Source organism: Syngnathoides biaculeatus, chromosome 10, assembly GCF_019802595.1.
Source record: "Syngnathoides biaculeatus isolate LvHL_M chromosome 10, ASM1980259v1, whole genome shotgun sequence".
NCBI classification, from domain to species: Eukaryota; Metazoa; Chordata; class Actinopteri; order Syngnathiformes; family Syngnathidae; genus Syngnathoides; species Syngnathoides biaculeatus.
In genome coordinates, this window is record NC_084649.1 from 13,898,477 (window position 1) to 13,913,891 (window position 15,415).

At 40.8% G+C, this 15,415-nt stretch overlaps 2 protein-coding genes across 2 annotated transcripts; one reads left to right on the forward strand and one right to left on the reverse strand.

The window, feature by feature from the left end:
• Nucleotides 1-277: 277 nt before the first annotated feature.
• Nucleotides 278-2,888, reverse strand: LOC133507046 (tumor necrosis factor ligand superfamily member 6-like). Its single transcript, XM_061831602.1, has 4 exons — nucleotides 2,510-2,888; nucleotides 1,220-1,274; nucleotides 1,067-1,138; nucleotides 278-987 (listed from the first exon to the last, which is right to left on the reverse strand). The coding sequence occupies exons 1-4, from the start codon at nucleotides 2,735-2,737 to the stop codon at nucleotides 560-562; spliced, it is 783 nt and encodes a 260-aa protein (XP_061687586.1). The 5' UTR covers nucleotides 2,738-2,888; the 3' UTR covers nucleotides 278-559.
• Nucleotides 2,889-4,830: 1,942 nt separating this feature from the next.
• Nucleotides 4,831-14,834, forward strand: prkag1 (protein kinase, AMP-activated, gamma 1 non-catalytic subunit). The gene is made up of 13 exons (XM_061832967.1): nucleotides 4,831-4,994; nucleotides 6,643-6,694; nucleotides 6,771-6,871; nucleotides 7,618-7,699; nucleotides 7,788-7,846; nucleotides 7,925-7,970; nucleotides 8,052-8,106; nucleotides 8,735-8,861; nucleotides 9,409-9,574; nucleotides 9,946-9,983; nucleotides 12,085-12,231; nucleotides 13,518-13,617; nucleotides 13,693-14,834. Exons 1-13 carry the CDS (start codon nucleotides 4,986-4,988, stop codon nucleotides 13,701-13,703), a joined length of 993 nt encoding a protein of 330 aa, XP_061688951.1. The 5' UTR covers nucleotides 4,831-4,985; the 3' UTR covers nucleotides 13,704-14,834.
• Nucleotides 14,835-15,415: the final 581 nt, after the last annotated feature.

Here is a 15,415-nt window from a genome sequence, read left to right on the forward strand (position 1 = left end):
AATGGAAGATGAACATATTTAAACATAACTTGAGATGCCAGTCCACATTTTTCCGTGACTGCACGTAACTCGGGAGCGTTGGTATCTCAAAAATTCTTTCCCCATTGAAATAGAACGGAAACACCATTAATCAGTTGTAGCTTCCACTCACTCATATCTCAAGGCACTGCTGCATATAGAGTATATAGCTCTAGACTGAGTTGTAAAGCTGTTAATGTACAACCCCTGAAATGATTTTAACAAAATTATTGCAAAATGTGAAATAAGGGTGTCAGTGTCATGAGTCAAGAAGTGAGTTTTATTGAAAAACAAAATCCAAAACAAAAACCAAACAAGAAAACAAACTTGAATGACACTTGGTGGGAATAAAGGTTCCCCCCTTAAAAAAAATATTATATGAAGAGTACTGTACATCAAAAGGTTGTGTAACAGTTACTAAGTACATACGTTACACACATCACATTCATTGGGCATCAATTGAGGGATATTTGAGTTCACTGTGACAGTCTGTGACCCACCCATTGTAGTCTCCCGAGAACTTGGACTTCAAGTGTCCCAATCAGATCTTGTACAGACCAAAGAAGTTGCCATGGCTCGAGTGGCTTAGATATTGGGGGTGCGACACATTGACCAGGACCCTGTCGTCCTGGCACAGCCACAGAGCCGACGCCAGGTAACTGTCGGCGGTCCAGGCGTGTTGCTCATTTGGCTCATTCTGCTGGGGGCAGAACCCGGCCTTGGGGGCCTCCATCAGGGCCACGTCGGGGTACCCAGACGACCTCCTCAAAAACACTGTGTGGAAAAAGGACGTGGGCGAGCACTGCTTGAAGATGAACTCCACCCGTGAGTAGATATGGTACAGTCCGCTTTGGTTGACACGCAAGGCGCCGTCCTCCGCTTGGTAGGCCACGCCGCCGCCGGTGAATGCGGCACCCACGTTCGCCTCCCAGTGAAGCGTTTTGCTGAAGACCCCTTTTTCAATTCGCCCTGTGACAGAAATAGCCTCAAATAAGTCTCATGTTGAATGCAGATTGACTTTGGTCTGAAATTGGAATAAAAGCATTACCTATAACATGTGCTGCCGCCCTTTCTTGGCTCTCTTTCTTGTCCTCTTTGTTTCCTCCAGCTTCATTGGAACCTTGAAAGCAACACATTCTAAAATGAGTTCACAAATGTGAGAAGAGTACAGCGAATGTTTTGATGTTGTGTCACAACTTACAGATTTGCATTTTGGCTCTGCTCAACTCCTGTGCAAGCTTAAACTCTTGTGACATCTGAGAGAAACAAAAGAGTGATGAATATTCCAAGTATACATTTACATTTAACGAGCTTACAAACATTATCCAGCTGGTTAACGTTTACAAATGTGGAAACTTTTTTTTTGGGGGGGGGGGGGGGATAAAACCTCATGTACAGTTTTGACTGTTGAAAGCCCCTCGTGGGAAATATTCCAGTCACCAGAGGACTTTTCTTGCTCATGCACTAACCCAGCACAGCTAATGGATAGGTTTCTAATGACATCAGCGCCGTCCCAGGATTCCCTTAGATCAGTGATTTACAACCTTTATCGAGTCAAGGCACATATTTCACAATTGAAAAATCCCACGGCCCACCAACAAAAGTAAATGTCACCAAAAATGGATAGATTAATTACTGTATGTACTTCCTGCCATATAATAGCAGCAGATTTTTTGTTCTGTCTGTCATTGTGCCTCACTGGCATAAATAGATGAATAAAGATACATTATTTCTTGGAAATAAATGTCTTTTTTTTAACAATTACATAAAATTGGATCACTTCCCACGCCACACCTGAAGAGCACTCACGGCACACTAATTTACCCCTGGCACTAATGTACCACACTGTTTGGGAATCACTGCCTTAGACGGACAAATTAACGATGGGTGAGTTTTTTCTGGTGAGTTTTTTTTTCTATCACCCGTGTTCTCTGACCTCTATGACACACAAGATGGCGTAATTTGAAACCTATCAATTTTAGAAAAAAGGTGCGCACATCTATTTTCAATGTTTACGCTGTGGCGACCCCTAACGGGACAAGTCGAAATAAACTTGCTTTACACTTGCAAAATATTGAAGTGTACACACATATTTTAGAAATTTGTGGGGATTTTTTTTGGGGGGGGGATTAGCAGCTGACTCCCGCCATGCTAACCGCTGCCGAGTCTTCAGGCTAACTTTATGGAAAGTTAACGCTTTTTAGCTGAAGCAATGGGTTATTAGTAAACACAGTCTTTGTTTTGTTTCTTCTAATATTCGCACACACAGTCGGTGAGCTATATATGAATAGTGTAGGGATAGTAGTTGTTTATAATGGCTAATTTGTCTGGTCTTTTGCCACGGCATCGAAAGTTTCTCTACTGATATTAGCACATACGAGGAAATGTTCGTAGTTGAGCCTATCTGGTAAGTGTTGTACGGGGGGGAAAAACACCAAACGAAGCCCATTATCCACCCGATCTTGAGATCCAAATAAATTCTCATCTTTACCTTCCTCAAGTCCCTCAGCTCCTTCTGTGTGTTGTACATCAGGTAGACGCAGAAGCCAATTGTCACGACCAGCAAGACCATGGTGGAAAAGAGGTGGAAGACCCCCGTGCAGCCGCCTCTCACCCTTGGTCCTCCAGGGTAAGGTTGCTGTTCCTCCTGCTGTTCCTGCTGTTGATTTTCATCGATGGATACCAACTGTTGAAAACGATTACTCTGGTTACAGGCCATGGTGTTGCTCCGAATGCAAGATTATGCGGACTGTATTGCAGTAAGGGTTGCTGCACAATATATCCAACTCGGGGCCAAAGACAACTTTAGCGCTTTGATTCTTTAATCAACTGACGTTAAAGGGATGAAAGCGCCAAGACACGAAACTCTCCAAGTTACCCCTGTGACGTCATTTGACTAATCAACAGACGTTAAAGAGATGGAAGCGCAAAGACTCAAAACCATCAGTTACACCTGTGACGTCATTTGACATACAGGTAATTTATAATTGGTGTCTTTCATACAGCTAAGGAGTTTAGAAGCACTGTACTAGATCTTTTTTTTGAGGGGGGGGGCAGAGAATCAAATAATCATTTCAGTCAATTGCATGTTAATACATTTTTTACATGTGATTTCTTTTAGACATTCTTTCACTGTCACAACTAGTTAGAGCGTTGGCCTCACAGTTCTGAGGACCACGGGTTCAATTCGGGTTCTCCCCGTGCCTGTGTGGGTTTTCTCCGGGCACTCTGGTTCCCCCCCCACATCCCAAAAACACGTATTAATCGAGGAAGTACTTAAGTGTGATCGTGAGTGCAACTGTTGTCTGTGCCTATGTGCCCTGGGTTGTTGTAGGTGCACCCCATCTCGTGCCTGATGAAAGCTGGGATAGGTTCCAGCACTCCCGCGACCCGAGTGAGCATAAGCAGCTCAGAAATTGGATGGATGGATGGATGGATGGATAGGAAATAAGTCCGGAACCTGCAATTTGTTCATATTCATTGTTTAAAAAAATTATCATTGGTTTTAAGTTACTGTTATTATTATATTATTAATAATACTAGAATACTAACGGGCGAGAAGATGCCTGAAGAATGAAGGAAAAGTGTGTTGGTTCCCATTTTTAAGAACAAAGGGGACTTGGAGAGCTGTGGCAACTATAGAGGTATAAAGTTGATGAACCATACATTGAAGTTATGCGAAAGAGTAGTGGAGGCTAGACTCAGGACAGAAGTCAGTATCTGCGAGCAACAGTATGGTTTCATGCCTAGAAAGAGTTCCACAGTTGCATTATTTGCTTTGAGAATGCTCGTGGAAAAGTACAGAGAAGGTCAGAAAGAGCTACGTTGTGTCTTTGTGGACCTAGAGAAGGCCTATGACAGAGTACCAAGGGAGGAACTGTGGTACTGCATGTGCAAGTCCAATGTGACGGAGAAATATGTTAGAATAGTACAGGTCATGTATGAGGGCAGCAGAACAGCGGTGAGGTGTGTCATTGGCGGAACAGAACAATTTAAGGTGAAGGTGGGATTGCATCAATGATCAGCTCTGAGCCCCTTCCTGTTCGCTGTGGTAATGGATAGGTACAATATGACAAATGAGGCCATGATGTATGGATTAGAGACGATGGTGGCAGTGAAGAGAAAACAGGAAGCAGAACTTGAGGTGGCAGAAATGAAGATGTTGAGGTTCTCTCTGGGAGTGAGCAGGTTGGATAGGATTAGAAATGAGCTCATTAGAGGGTTAGCCAAAGTTGGATGTTTTGGAGACAAGGTTAGAGAGAGCAAACTTCGATGGTTTGGACATGTCCAGAGGCGAGAGAGTGAGTATATTGGTAGAAGGGTGCTCAGGATGGAGCTGCCAGGCTAAAGAGCGAGAGGAAGACCAAAAAGAAGGTTTATGGATGTGGTGAGGGAGGACATGAGGACAGTTGGTGTTAGAGAGGAAGATGCAGGTGGTGGGCTTAGATGGAAAACGATGATCCGCTGTGGCGACCCCTAACGGGACAAGCCGAAAGGAAAAGAAGAAGATTGGTTTTAAATTGCTCGTACAAGTTTTCAAATTAGAGTTAGAGTTTCAGGAGATGTGCCGACATTTATGACGTCACATACCGTTTCATCTTTGCTGGAACTCCCTAGCCGTCTTGACGATCCACTATTTTTTTTACGCATTCATTTTAAATGAACGTTGATCTAATAAAATCCAACTGTGTGGAACAAGTTATTGTACAAATGTGTAATTTTTTTAGGTTCGTGTGGGGCCAACTGTAACCGTAAAGCCCCGCGTAGTGACCTTCAGGTCAACCGCTTTCGGTCGGCTTTCTATTTCCACTGCGCCGATTTTCTGCGCATTACGGTAACGAGCCGCCAGCCATTCGAGATGCTGTGGTTGGGCTCGTAGCGGATACGCCGGATTTGCGAGCCTCTTGGCAGCTTGTCAGACGACCCAGCCGGCTGTAGTGGAGGGGACGTGACACTGCGAATGGAAAATGGACTGTGTAAGTCCATCGAGCAACTTTTGTCATTTCCAGCTGAACTGCGAAATACTTTGTCCGACCTTATCTCGCGCGGCAGTCTGAAACATGCTAACAGTAGCAACCATGCTAACTATTACATCGCGAAGTGGCTCGATATGTGTGGTAGTTATTGTGACGTCTCTTTTCCATATTTTGCGAACGTTTGAGAGTTTGGAGAGTGACCCAGATGTCTCTTTTGTTTTATTTTACGAAAGAGGTCACCTCCCATGGTAAGGAGGATGTGTTGTCACAGGTCAATGCTAACATGATTAGCTTGGAGTTCGAAGCAGGGTAATCAGTAAAGCAACTTGTAGAAACAAGTGTAATTTCCCGAATCGGTCAATATTTTCTTATTTCAAAGTGCTGTATCTATCAAGACATGACAACCTAAATCTAGACAGCCGTGATGCAACCACCCCCCCGCCCCCAAACGGTATTTCAAAATTGACTAAACCAGTGTTTCCTGTCCTTTGTGAACGAAGGTACACATTTTACAGTTGAAAAAATAGTGTACGGTATTACAGGAAATCTCGTCTCACTAGTACGCAGATTTTTTTTTGTGTGTGTCATTTAACAACCAAATTTAGGTGAACACATTTAATACGATTGAGTGATTACTAGGGTTCCCACACAAAACATTATGGAAAGGCGCATATTTAAAACTGCTTCTCTCCTTAAACCAACACAGTGCTGCTCAGTTCCTGGCTAGCAGAATCAGGGGGATTGCACGGTACAAACACCACTTCCAGCTACATTTCAAAAACCTATTCTGGGGTTTGGATGGATCCAAAATGTAGCAAAATGCCATCATCAAGTGTCCTTATAAATATTCACACTGTTTAAATTGTTACAAATGTACTTGTTTGGACCCTCCAGTTCCTGTAAAGAAGATAATCTGTTGATGTTTAACTTTTTTAAAACGAAACGAATTAAGATATGTCGTTTTTTTTCAGTCATTCATTTCCCAAGTTGCTTCTCCTCACAAGGGTCACGGGAGTGCTGGAGCCTATCCCACCTATTATCGGGCACAAGGCGCGATACACCCTCAACTAGTTGCCAGCCAATTGCAGGGCACATAGAGACAGACAACAGTCACACTCATGTATCTGTTTTAAATATAATGAAATCGGTTTCTGCTGACACGAGACACAAGCAGTTTGTTTTATATTTTGTTTCCTGAGTGTACCAATGCAAACTGAACCGTGGGCGTAAACCCAAAGTATGTAATTGAACGGCAATTTTACCTACGGTTGTAATCACCGGGGGACCGTAGCTACAATGTCGCAATGAAAACGTTGACTCTTTAAAGCAACACAAAAATAAGAAGAATTGTTTCACTTTCATTGTGTGCACAGTGACATTGAAGCATGACTTTAAAAAAGTTTGTGTACACATGAATTAGAGCTTGAGTTAGAGTAGGATTCCCTGGGAATGAGTGTCAGGACACGAAGCGTGCAATATATAGCTACTAAGTGCCTGTATAGTTAATTCGTATGGAGGTTATTTACGGTTACAGGTTTGAATAAACACATTATGGAAATAAGCGAGATTATTAGATGGCAGGTTTACTAAGCCTTTTTATGATTAGTCTGTCATTTAAAACTTGGCTTGACAAATGTTTTTGTTTCAGATTCCGGCAACTCTTGAGGATCTTGAGAGCAAAAAGGATCCACTTATTGAGGGTAAAAGACTAAAATACATAGTGATGACATTTAAAATGCTTCTCGATTCATACGCCTCTTTCCCTCTTCCCTTCAGACCCCGAGCACAATGTGTACACCAGGTTCATGAAGTCCCATCGCTGTTATGACCTCGTACCTACTAGCTCCAAATTGGTTGTTTTTGACACGTCCCTCCAGGTCAGATATTATCTTTCACTCTCAAAGTCATGGATTTTGCCTTAAAGGGCCCATATTTCCTCTCATATCCCAAAAACATGCACCAATTGGAGACTCTAAATTGCCCTTAGGTGTGATTGTGAGTGTGACTCTTGTCTGTCTCTATGTGCCCTGCAATTGGGCGGCAATCGGTTCAGGGTGTATGACAATAAAGGGCTCAAATGGATGGATGGAAAATTCAATACTACAGACACTCCATAGCGCAAACGTGTTGGTAAAGTTGACTATTGTTACGCTCACTGATTTGCACTGTTATCTTTACTTTTGTATCTTTGAGTCCCTCAATGCGGTGTCATACTCTGTAAATGGTCGTTACACTATGAAATGCTACCACTCGGTCATCATTTATCTTTTTTTCCCCTCTGTCTCCTTAGTTGGGAGTCCCATTTTGTGTTCCCGCTTCTACCCCAATACCTTCACTTCCGCATCCACACATCAATGAAATAAGCGACCACTTAATTTGAGTCTTGTTGTCGCTGTGCTGGCACAGATTAGCATCAGCTAACAGACTTAACTGTATGAGATTCTTAACAACCTTCCCACTCGAATGTACGATTGCGTTGTCTCCGTGGGTTGTTGTTCTTTTGTAATTCAACGGCGTGGTAGTTAAGTTCTGCTTCCACAAGTGAAAATAAGATATTCAAAATATATCTTAGCATATCAAATAAATACAGCTATATCAATATCTGCCTCTTTTCATGTCACAGGTCAAGAAGGCATTTTTTGCTCTAGTTTCCAATGGGGTGAGAGCGGCTCCCCTTTGGGACAGTAACAAGCAGTGCTTTGTCGGTAAGATTTTATTTTTGTATGTATCACTATATCACACGCTTTCAATTAGTTTAAAAAACAAAAAAAAATGACACGATGATCTCTACAGGCATGCTAACCATCACAGACTTCATTAACATCCTTCATCGATATTATAAGTCTCCACTGGTAAGATCATAGATACAAGTGTGTGTTGTTGTAAAACTATTTAATTATAGAATTCTATTGTTGTGAATTAATTTTCAGGTTCAGATTTATGAATTGGAAGAGCACAAAATAGAAACATGGAGAGGTATGAGTTTTATCTGACCTCATAATCTATTTTAATTTTGTCAAATCTTAAATTGAATGCCAGGTTTTTACATTTCAACAGAGCTGTATCTCCAAGACTCTTTCAAGCCCTTGGTTAGCATATCACCCAATGCCAGGTTTGTTTTTTAAAGCTTTCTTTGATTAAATTGATCCTTTTAAAGACCCTGTAAAGCAATTTCAGCAATTTGCTTTTAAATACATTGTACGTTTGAAGCTAGTTGAAAAAAAAAATCTGCTGAAAAATTTGATACTCAATTGTGAGGTTTCAACTATTTTAATTTTCGTCATTTTTTTGGGCATCTCGAAAATGATGCCCATTAATACATTTGAGCCACAGCATGATGCACCCTTCCTCCACTATGTAAGCACTTGAGTGCCCTGGTCCACAACGGCTTTCATCCCCCACATTTGCGACATGCAATGAGTTACCTTCGACTACTCTTTCCCGCACCCTGAAAATATACCTTTCGATAGTCCACTTGCACGCCCTCCTTAGAGTGCCCCGATGTTGGCCGTGAGTACGCGAATGTTTGAAAGGAGAGGCGGCTTCATTTTTCATAAAATTTTAAAGCTCATTTTAGATACTTGCCAATTATTTCATCATTCAAATTTGGGAGGGTTGTTGACAACACTCCTTTCTGTGTTGTGTCAAATTTACAAGGCATTTATTTTCACTTTACAGGGACTTCCAACTATTTTGATTCTAAGTTCCAAAGATGTTCTTTCATCCCTGTTGTGTTGCAGCTTGTATGATGCAGTATCTTCGCTCCTTAAGAACAAGATCCACAGACTGCCAGTAATCGACCCCCTGACAGGAAACACTCTCTATATTCTCACACACAAGCGGATCCTCAAATTCTTGAAGCTCTTTGTACGTCTGTTTTCGTTTTTTTTCCTGCCATATCAAATACAGGACCCCCAAAGAAGAGCACCCCAAAAGTGATTTAATACCAACATTTTGTTGAACAATACACAAAACAAAACCTGGAGCTTCGGAATATCAGATAAAATTGAAAAACAATTTGGAGGCGGCACAATAGTGGACTAGTGAGCACGACTGTCCCACAGTTCTAAGGACCTGGGTTCAAATCAGGCCTTACCTGTATGGAGTTTGCACGTTCTCCCCGTGCCTGTGTGGGTTTCTCCAGGTACTCCGGTTTCCTCTCACATCCTAAAAACATAAAAACATGTGAGGATAAGCGGTACAAAAAAGGACTGAAAGAATGAAACAACTTGCAAGTCAACCAGCCTTAAAAAAAAACGAAAAAAAAAAACGGCTTGTCTTTGACTTTGGTGGTTCCACTGTATTTGAAATGATCTTTCATATTCTACTGCAACATTGTCATTCATTACTGCCTTACAACGAGCACTTGTGTAATTGTATCTATGTGTGAATGGAAATCTGTTATTGTTTTCAGATATCTGAGATGCCAAAACCAACCTTCTTGGGTCAAACTTTGGAGGAGCTGAACATAGGGACATTCCAGAACATAGCAGTGGTGCGCACAGATACGCCTCTGTATACAGCGCTGGGTATTTTTGTAGAGCAGCGAGTGTCTGCGCTCCCTGTGGTGGACGACAAAGGTTGGTGGGCTGCTTGGAAAACATTGTTGGGTGTGAGAGGGCCTGCAGTGCCAAGCAGGAGTTTGCAACTAGGCAAATGTACTTGGCACTTATTAAGATGGCAATGGTAATGGAATCGATTGTATGCAACTTAAAGAGTTCCACTGCATTTACAAGCCATGATCTTTTTTAAGTTTTATTTTTATAGCGCTTCTTGATTTAAATTCGTTATCTTTTGTCACCACTTCTTGGCATGTACACAGCTGGGTTGACATTACACATTCACACCAACTCCTAAAAATAATATCCGTATCTCTCGCCACCACCATGCATAAGTTGATAGAGGGCAAAGTACACCTGTGATTTTCACTGACACCTTCTCTCTTGTGCAGGTCGAGTGGTGGACATATACTCCAAATTTGATGTCATTGTAAGTTTTTACCAGTCTATGTTTAGAGTTCCTTTTTCCCCGAGTTGATATAACCTAAAATTAACAGTTGTCTTATGTTATATGGCGTATGATGAAACAGTATGGTGCCAAACCATTAGTTCTGTGTTAGACAGGACTTTGACCTGAGCACCAACACAGCAAACTGCATTTTTCTGCTAAAAACTGCTGATCCCCCACCCTCCGAAAAAAACTGAGTAGGTGAATCGACAAATAGTGAAATGTGAATATGTGGAGAATGGTGACACCTGTTACTCCAAAAAGGCTGTCGTTTTGAGAAAATTAATTTTACTGCATTCAGGAGAGTATTCAGATTACAGTCACTTCATCAAGCCACTAATATGGTTGAGTCATCAACAAAGTCATTCTTAGTCATTTATAGGTGTTACTTGAAAAAGTAGTGCCCACCTGTTCAATACCGTTTTACCAATTAGGCAGACTGGTTCCTTTCTACCGTATTGAGGAAAATGACTATTGTATAATGCACAATGAATCTGCAGTTAATATGAAACTGCAAAGAAATGCACGCCTTCATTCAATGTCGCCACACTTTTTTTCTTGAGTAAAAGGTGAATTTGGTTGTTACTTTTAGTTTACACATTAAAAATAAAGTTTCACTTGTGTCTTAAGAGCGCAATGCATTATGGGGTAATCAAACCAAAGTGCATGGTCAAAAATCCTCAGGCCAAGGACTGGGACTGACTCACCAATTTTAATTTCACTTTGGTTACATTTGTCTGATATTTACATTTGCTTGATGATCATAAACTGGGTAAACTATGCAAAAATATAAAAATTGGAGAATACTTTTTCATGGCATGGTACTTCCTCCAATTATTAGGTCAATTCATCAGAATGTTAATCTGTTAAATCAATGTTAAGTTAATCAGGATTTACTTTTCTTTTGCACAGATTGAAGAATACTAATTATCAGGATTATGACACATTTTTGAGATTCCTTTATTTGTAGAAGTAACAAAGGGATTAGGGGCCTTGTGGAAAGAATCCTTACAGTAGTTGTGGTGGATGGATATGAATACCGTAATTTCCGGCCTACAGAGCGCACCTGATTATAAGCCTCACCCAGTATATTTGTAAAGGAAATACCTTTTAGTACATACATAAGCCGCAAGTGCCCACATTGAAACCCACGTTGAAACATGAGATATTTACAAAGAAGGAGGTTACACCGAAAAAGTTTTCAAAGTTTTATTATCTTAGCTTAGCTTAACATAGCAACAACACGGTAGCACGAACTGGGCTGGTTTAAAAAAAAAAAAAAAAAAAACCTTTTCCGCTCGAGTGCCCCCTTGCGGTCCTTGGAAAAAAAATGCACGAATTAGCCGCATCACCGCATAAACCACAGGGTTGAAAGCGTGTGAAAAAAGTCGCGGTTTATACGCCACTATTTACACTTGTATCCCATCATGCTACATAATACGACAGTGCCTTGATTTATGAGTTTCATCTGTTTCACGACCACGCGCATTACTCAAAACACTTGTATATCAAATCAACTTTTCCCACTGAGATGAACGGGGAATGCCATTAATCCGTTCAGAGCCCTACGTTGCGGCCATTCATGTGTGTGCGTGTAATGGCCACTAGGGGTCGTATAAATTAGATACAATATACAAATAAGATTTTCAACTGACTCAGCAAGCTACATGAATATTAGTCATTTTTCACACAGGATTAAGAACAAATGCCTCTCACTGTTGCTGTCTGCATGTGTATCTGTTTTTTGTACTTCGATAACTGTTGCTTCAAGGCTTACAGCACCACAACATCAATGTTAGTTTTGTTTGCCAGTTTTGGGGTTTTAGATTGTGTGTTTGTGTCTTTAAAGTTAATGAGCTACGGTTGTTTTATGTTCAGTTTGACAGTAAACTGATTTCACCGCCACCATTCCAATGTTAGTATCTAAATTTTTGATTATAAACCAACCATTCATATCTCAAGTCATTCGCAAGGAAAAGTACGAACATTTGTTTGACTCATAAAAACGTACTGCTTTGTGTTCAAATCACCTCAGAGCATGAGTCATGTTCAAGTGCTGATGATCAAATTGTGTTTCTTTCAGAACCTCGCAGCGGAAAAGACCTACAACAACCTGGACTTGACTGTGACCAAAGCCTTGCAGCACCGCTCTCAGTACTTCGAAGGGGTGCTGACCTGCAATCGCCACGAAACCCTGGAGGCCATCATCAACAGGCTGGTGGAGGCTGAGGTGAGGACAGGGGATTTCTTTCATAGATACAGTGGTGCCTTGGTTCTCAAATACAATCCGTTCCAGAAGGCCGGTTGAAATTGAAACATTTGAAAACCGAAGCCCGTTTTCCCATTACAATGAATGGAAAATGAAATAATGGGTTCCAAGCCTAAAAAATAGTTTTAAAGCTTTTTTTTTTTTTTTTAGCTTTTCCTGATAATAAACTGCATAGTAGAAATACATGTGTAGTATAAATACTTTATATAATTGAATCATTTGAGAAATATATTTATTTTTTGCTTAAAATTTATGCTTTTGTAGTAGAGTATGCTAGGCTGGGAGTGCATTGCCGCATTTGTAGCGACTCGGCCCCCAGCCTTGTAAACCTGTTTTTATTAACAAAAGTGCAGAATAGCTTTAAACAAGCAATAATGAAGGGGGAATAAAACAGACAAATTATTTTTTATTTATTTTGCAACATTCTGCGTTGTTAGGGTGATGGACTTCAACAACGTTATGGATGTCGTTCCATTTAGCGCAGATAGCTTTAATATCGGCACTCAAGACATCGTTCCTGCCTGCAGCCTCATCAGACGACATCTCCTCCCTTCCTCGCCAACACTATCCCCAGCTAACTGCTGCTCGTTCACGAAAATAAGAAGCAACTGTTTAACTTCCTCCAAGATCTGTGGCCTCAGCTTGATCTACACAGTTTCTCCTTCAGCAACATCACTTGCTTTGAGGGCATCCTTATGTTTCAGGATGGTGCTGATCATCATTTTCGCCATGCTATACTTCTTCGATAGCTCAGAAACACGCACACCGGATTCGTGCTCGGCTATCAAATCCTTCTTGAAGTCGACAGTTTTACGCACCACTTTCCTTTTTTCAGCACCAGCAGTTCCACTTGCCTTCTTTGGAGCCATGATCGGGGGTTAATATTGCTCAATTGGAAGAAAAAAAAAAGTCACTTCCGGGTGGGTCAACTGGTTGCATCGAGCGCGTTACGGCATTTACGTTTTTTTCTGGGGTACGTTTGAAAGCACAAGAACAAATCGCCGTGGGTCAGCTGGTCGGGGAGTTCGAAAACCAAAGCAAAAAAAATCTCAATTTTCTTCTAAAAACCGATTTGTACAAAAACAGACGTTCGAAAACCGAGGTACCGCTGTACATTGATACATTCACAAAATAATCTGCAAATGTAGCGGGGGAACACTGCCTACAAATGCCCCGCCCCCAACTAAAGTCAGTGATGTGAAAATGGTGCAGTGCAAGTAAAGTGATGATGTTTGTATGCCACCAAGGTACACAGATTGGTGGTGGTTGATGAGCAGGACGTAGTGAAGGGTATCGTCTCCCTGTCAGATATCCTCCAGGCACTTGTGCTCACCGATCGAGATGAGGGTAAGGCGAGTGTTTGACAACGCAGTAAAGTCCCGGTCAACTTGAAGTAATCGTTTGATTTTTTTCTGACCTTAGGCACTGCGTAAGGCGAATGGTATCAGCACAGAGCTGAGACTGGAGCAAAGGGAGAAAAAAAGTGACACGTGAGGTCCGGTGGAGGAGGGAGAATTCTAATAGGAGAATGAATGATTGTCATCCCATCTTTCCTTTTCACATTTTTTCACCAGTGCAAAAATACTTTCAAGTTAACCGAGTTTTATTTCGTGAGCGATACAACATTATGGTGGCACAGGATGCATCGTATTTCTTGTCAGTCGAGCCAAATTCCCTCACATCAGGGAGCCAAGAAAGATGCAATAACAGCACCAGGATGCTCATTTTAACGTTAATAAATAATAGTCAGCTACCAGCAAAAGGAGTGGGGGGGAGAAAAGTTCTTGCAAAGGAAAGATTTCTTCTCATTTGTGGTGAGGCGATCAACCCATCCGAGGACACTTAAAACATGTTGTTTCTTGATGTGCTGGCATGTCAAATGTGTGCTACAGTACTATATATTTTGATAACCATCTAGCTTGATTTCATACATCTATCTCCCCCTCTGTTTTACAAATACTGTACATTAAAGTTGTGAAGTTGAATTTGTGTCTTCACCCAAATGTTGAAATTGTATGTCGTCAATATGAATTGAACTGACAGGCTCAGGTTGTGATGTGTTACGTAGGAAACTATAAAGCTTACAATTTGCCAGCATAACTACTAACTGCATCCTGGTTCCATGGACTTACTTAAGATGATTATGAGAAACACTTTGGTTGTGTTATGTATCACAACTTTTTAAAAAAGATTCCACATCTAAATTCCATGATGCCATCTTCTCTTATCTGGTTTGTTACGTATACTATTTTAAAAGGGATTTGTATTATTCTTGAAGGCGCCGTTAAATGGGTGTTGTTGGATGAGGGTCCAACACTTTGGTAGAAATGCTCAAAGTCATCTATTATTTCTCTGCTATTTGTGGTTTGCAGACAAAAAAAACCCCACTGTGCTTTTATTTAACTTGCATTTACTATACTATGTATAGCATTTCTCTTCCTTCTGGGCATAAGCAAAGAATGAGTCACACTTCCCTGTTTTGAACATGTATTAAAATGCAGGTTTTTTTTTGTTAAACTGCAGTCAATTGTCGAGTAAAGAGCAATAAATGTTCTTTAAGGTTCCTGGTGGCACAGAAATCACACATTCTTATTTTCATCAACTTTTTTTTTTTTTTTGCTCACATCATATTGCTCTCAAGGAGGCCAAATGCATAACTTGATGAGCTTTTACACCGCAGGTTAGAAAAATTGATTATGTTGTGCACAGTAATTTGTTTCAATGTGAACCCCTTTTTGGGGGGAGGGAATCCATCTTAAAATTTTGCCACACAAATATGAGCTTTCATCCAAAAAGCTTAGAGTTGAGAGGTTTACATGCATTGTTAAAACACTTTTTTTTTTTTGTCTCACAGCCTGTTTCAGGTCAGTCAGGATCATCAAAATTAATTTTGTTAAATATCTCAATAATGAGAGAATTTTGTCAAGAATTTTATCTTTTCTTTGTTATATTTTCTTCAAAAGTTACACAAAAAGTACTGCGAGTACTAGAGCTGTTAAATTTCTACATTACACTCGACAGTTTGGCCAAAGTCTCAAATAAAACCGAGTAACTTGTTTAAAACGTGGAAAGGTCTTACTGACAGTTCTATAGGAGCATGAAGAAATGTGCATTTGGAGTGTGAGCCATCTTTGAATCAATATAA

Excerpts from the sequence above, each read along its gene's own strand:
- LOC133507046 (XM_061831602.1), bottom strand. The coding sequence starts at position 2,737 with ATGGCCTGTAACCAGAGTAATCGTTTTCAACAGTTGGTATCCATCGAT. Across the intron at positions 1,275-2,509 it reads AGCTGAGGGACTTGAGGAAG|ATGTCACAAGAGTTTAAGCT; the intron begins GTAAAGATGAGA and ends TGTTTCTCTCAG. Across the intron at positions 1,139-1,219 it reads CAGAGCCAAAATGCAAATCT|GTTCCAATGAAGCTGGAGGA; the intron begins GTAAGTTGTGAC and ends GTTGCTTTCAAG.
- prkag1 (XM_061832967.1), top strand. Across the intron at positions 7,700-7,787 it reads TAACAAGCAGTGCTTTGTCG|GCATGCTAACCATCACAGAC; the intron begins GTAAGATTTTAT and ends TGATCTCTACAG. Across the intron at positions 8,107-8,734 it reads AGCATATCACCCAATGCCAG|CTTGTATGATGCAGTATCTT; the intron begins GTTTGTTTTTTA and ends GTTGTGTTGCAG.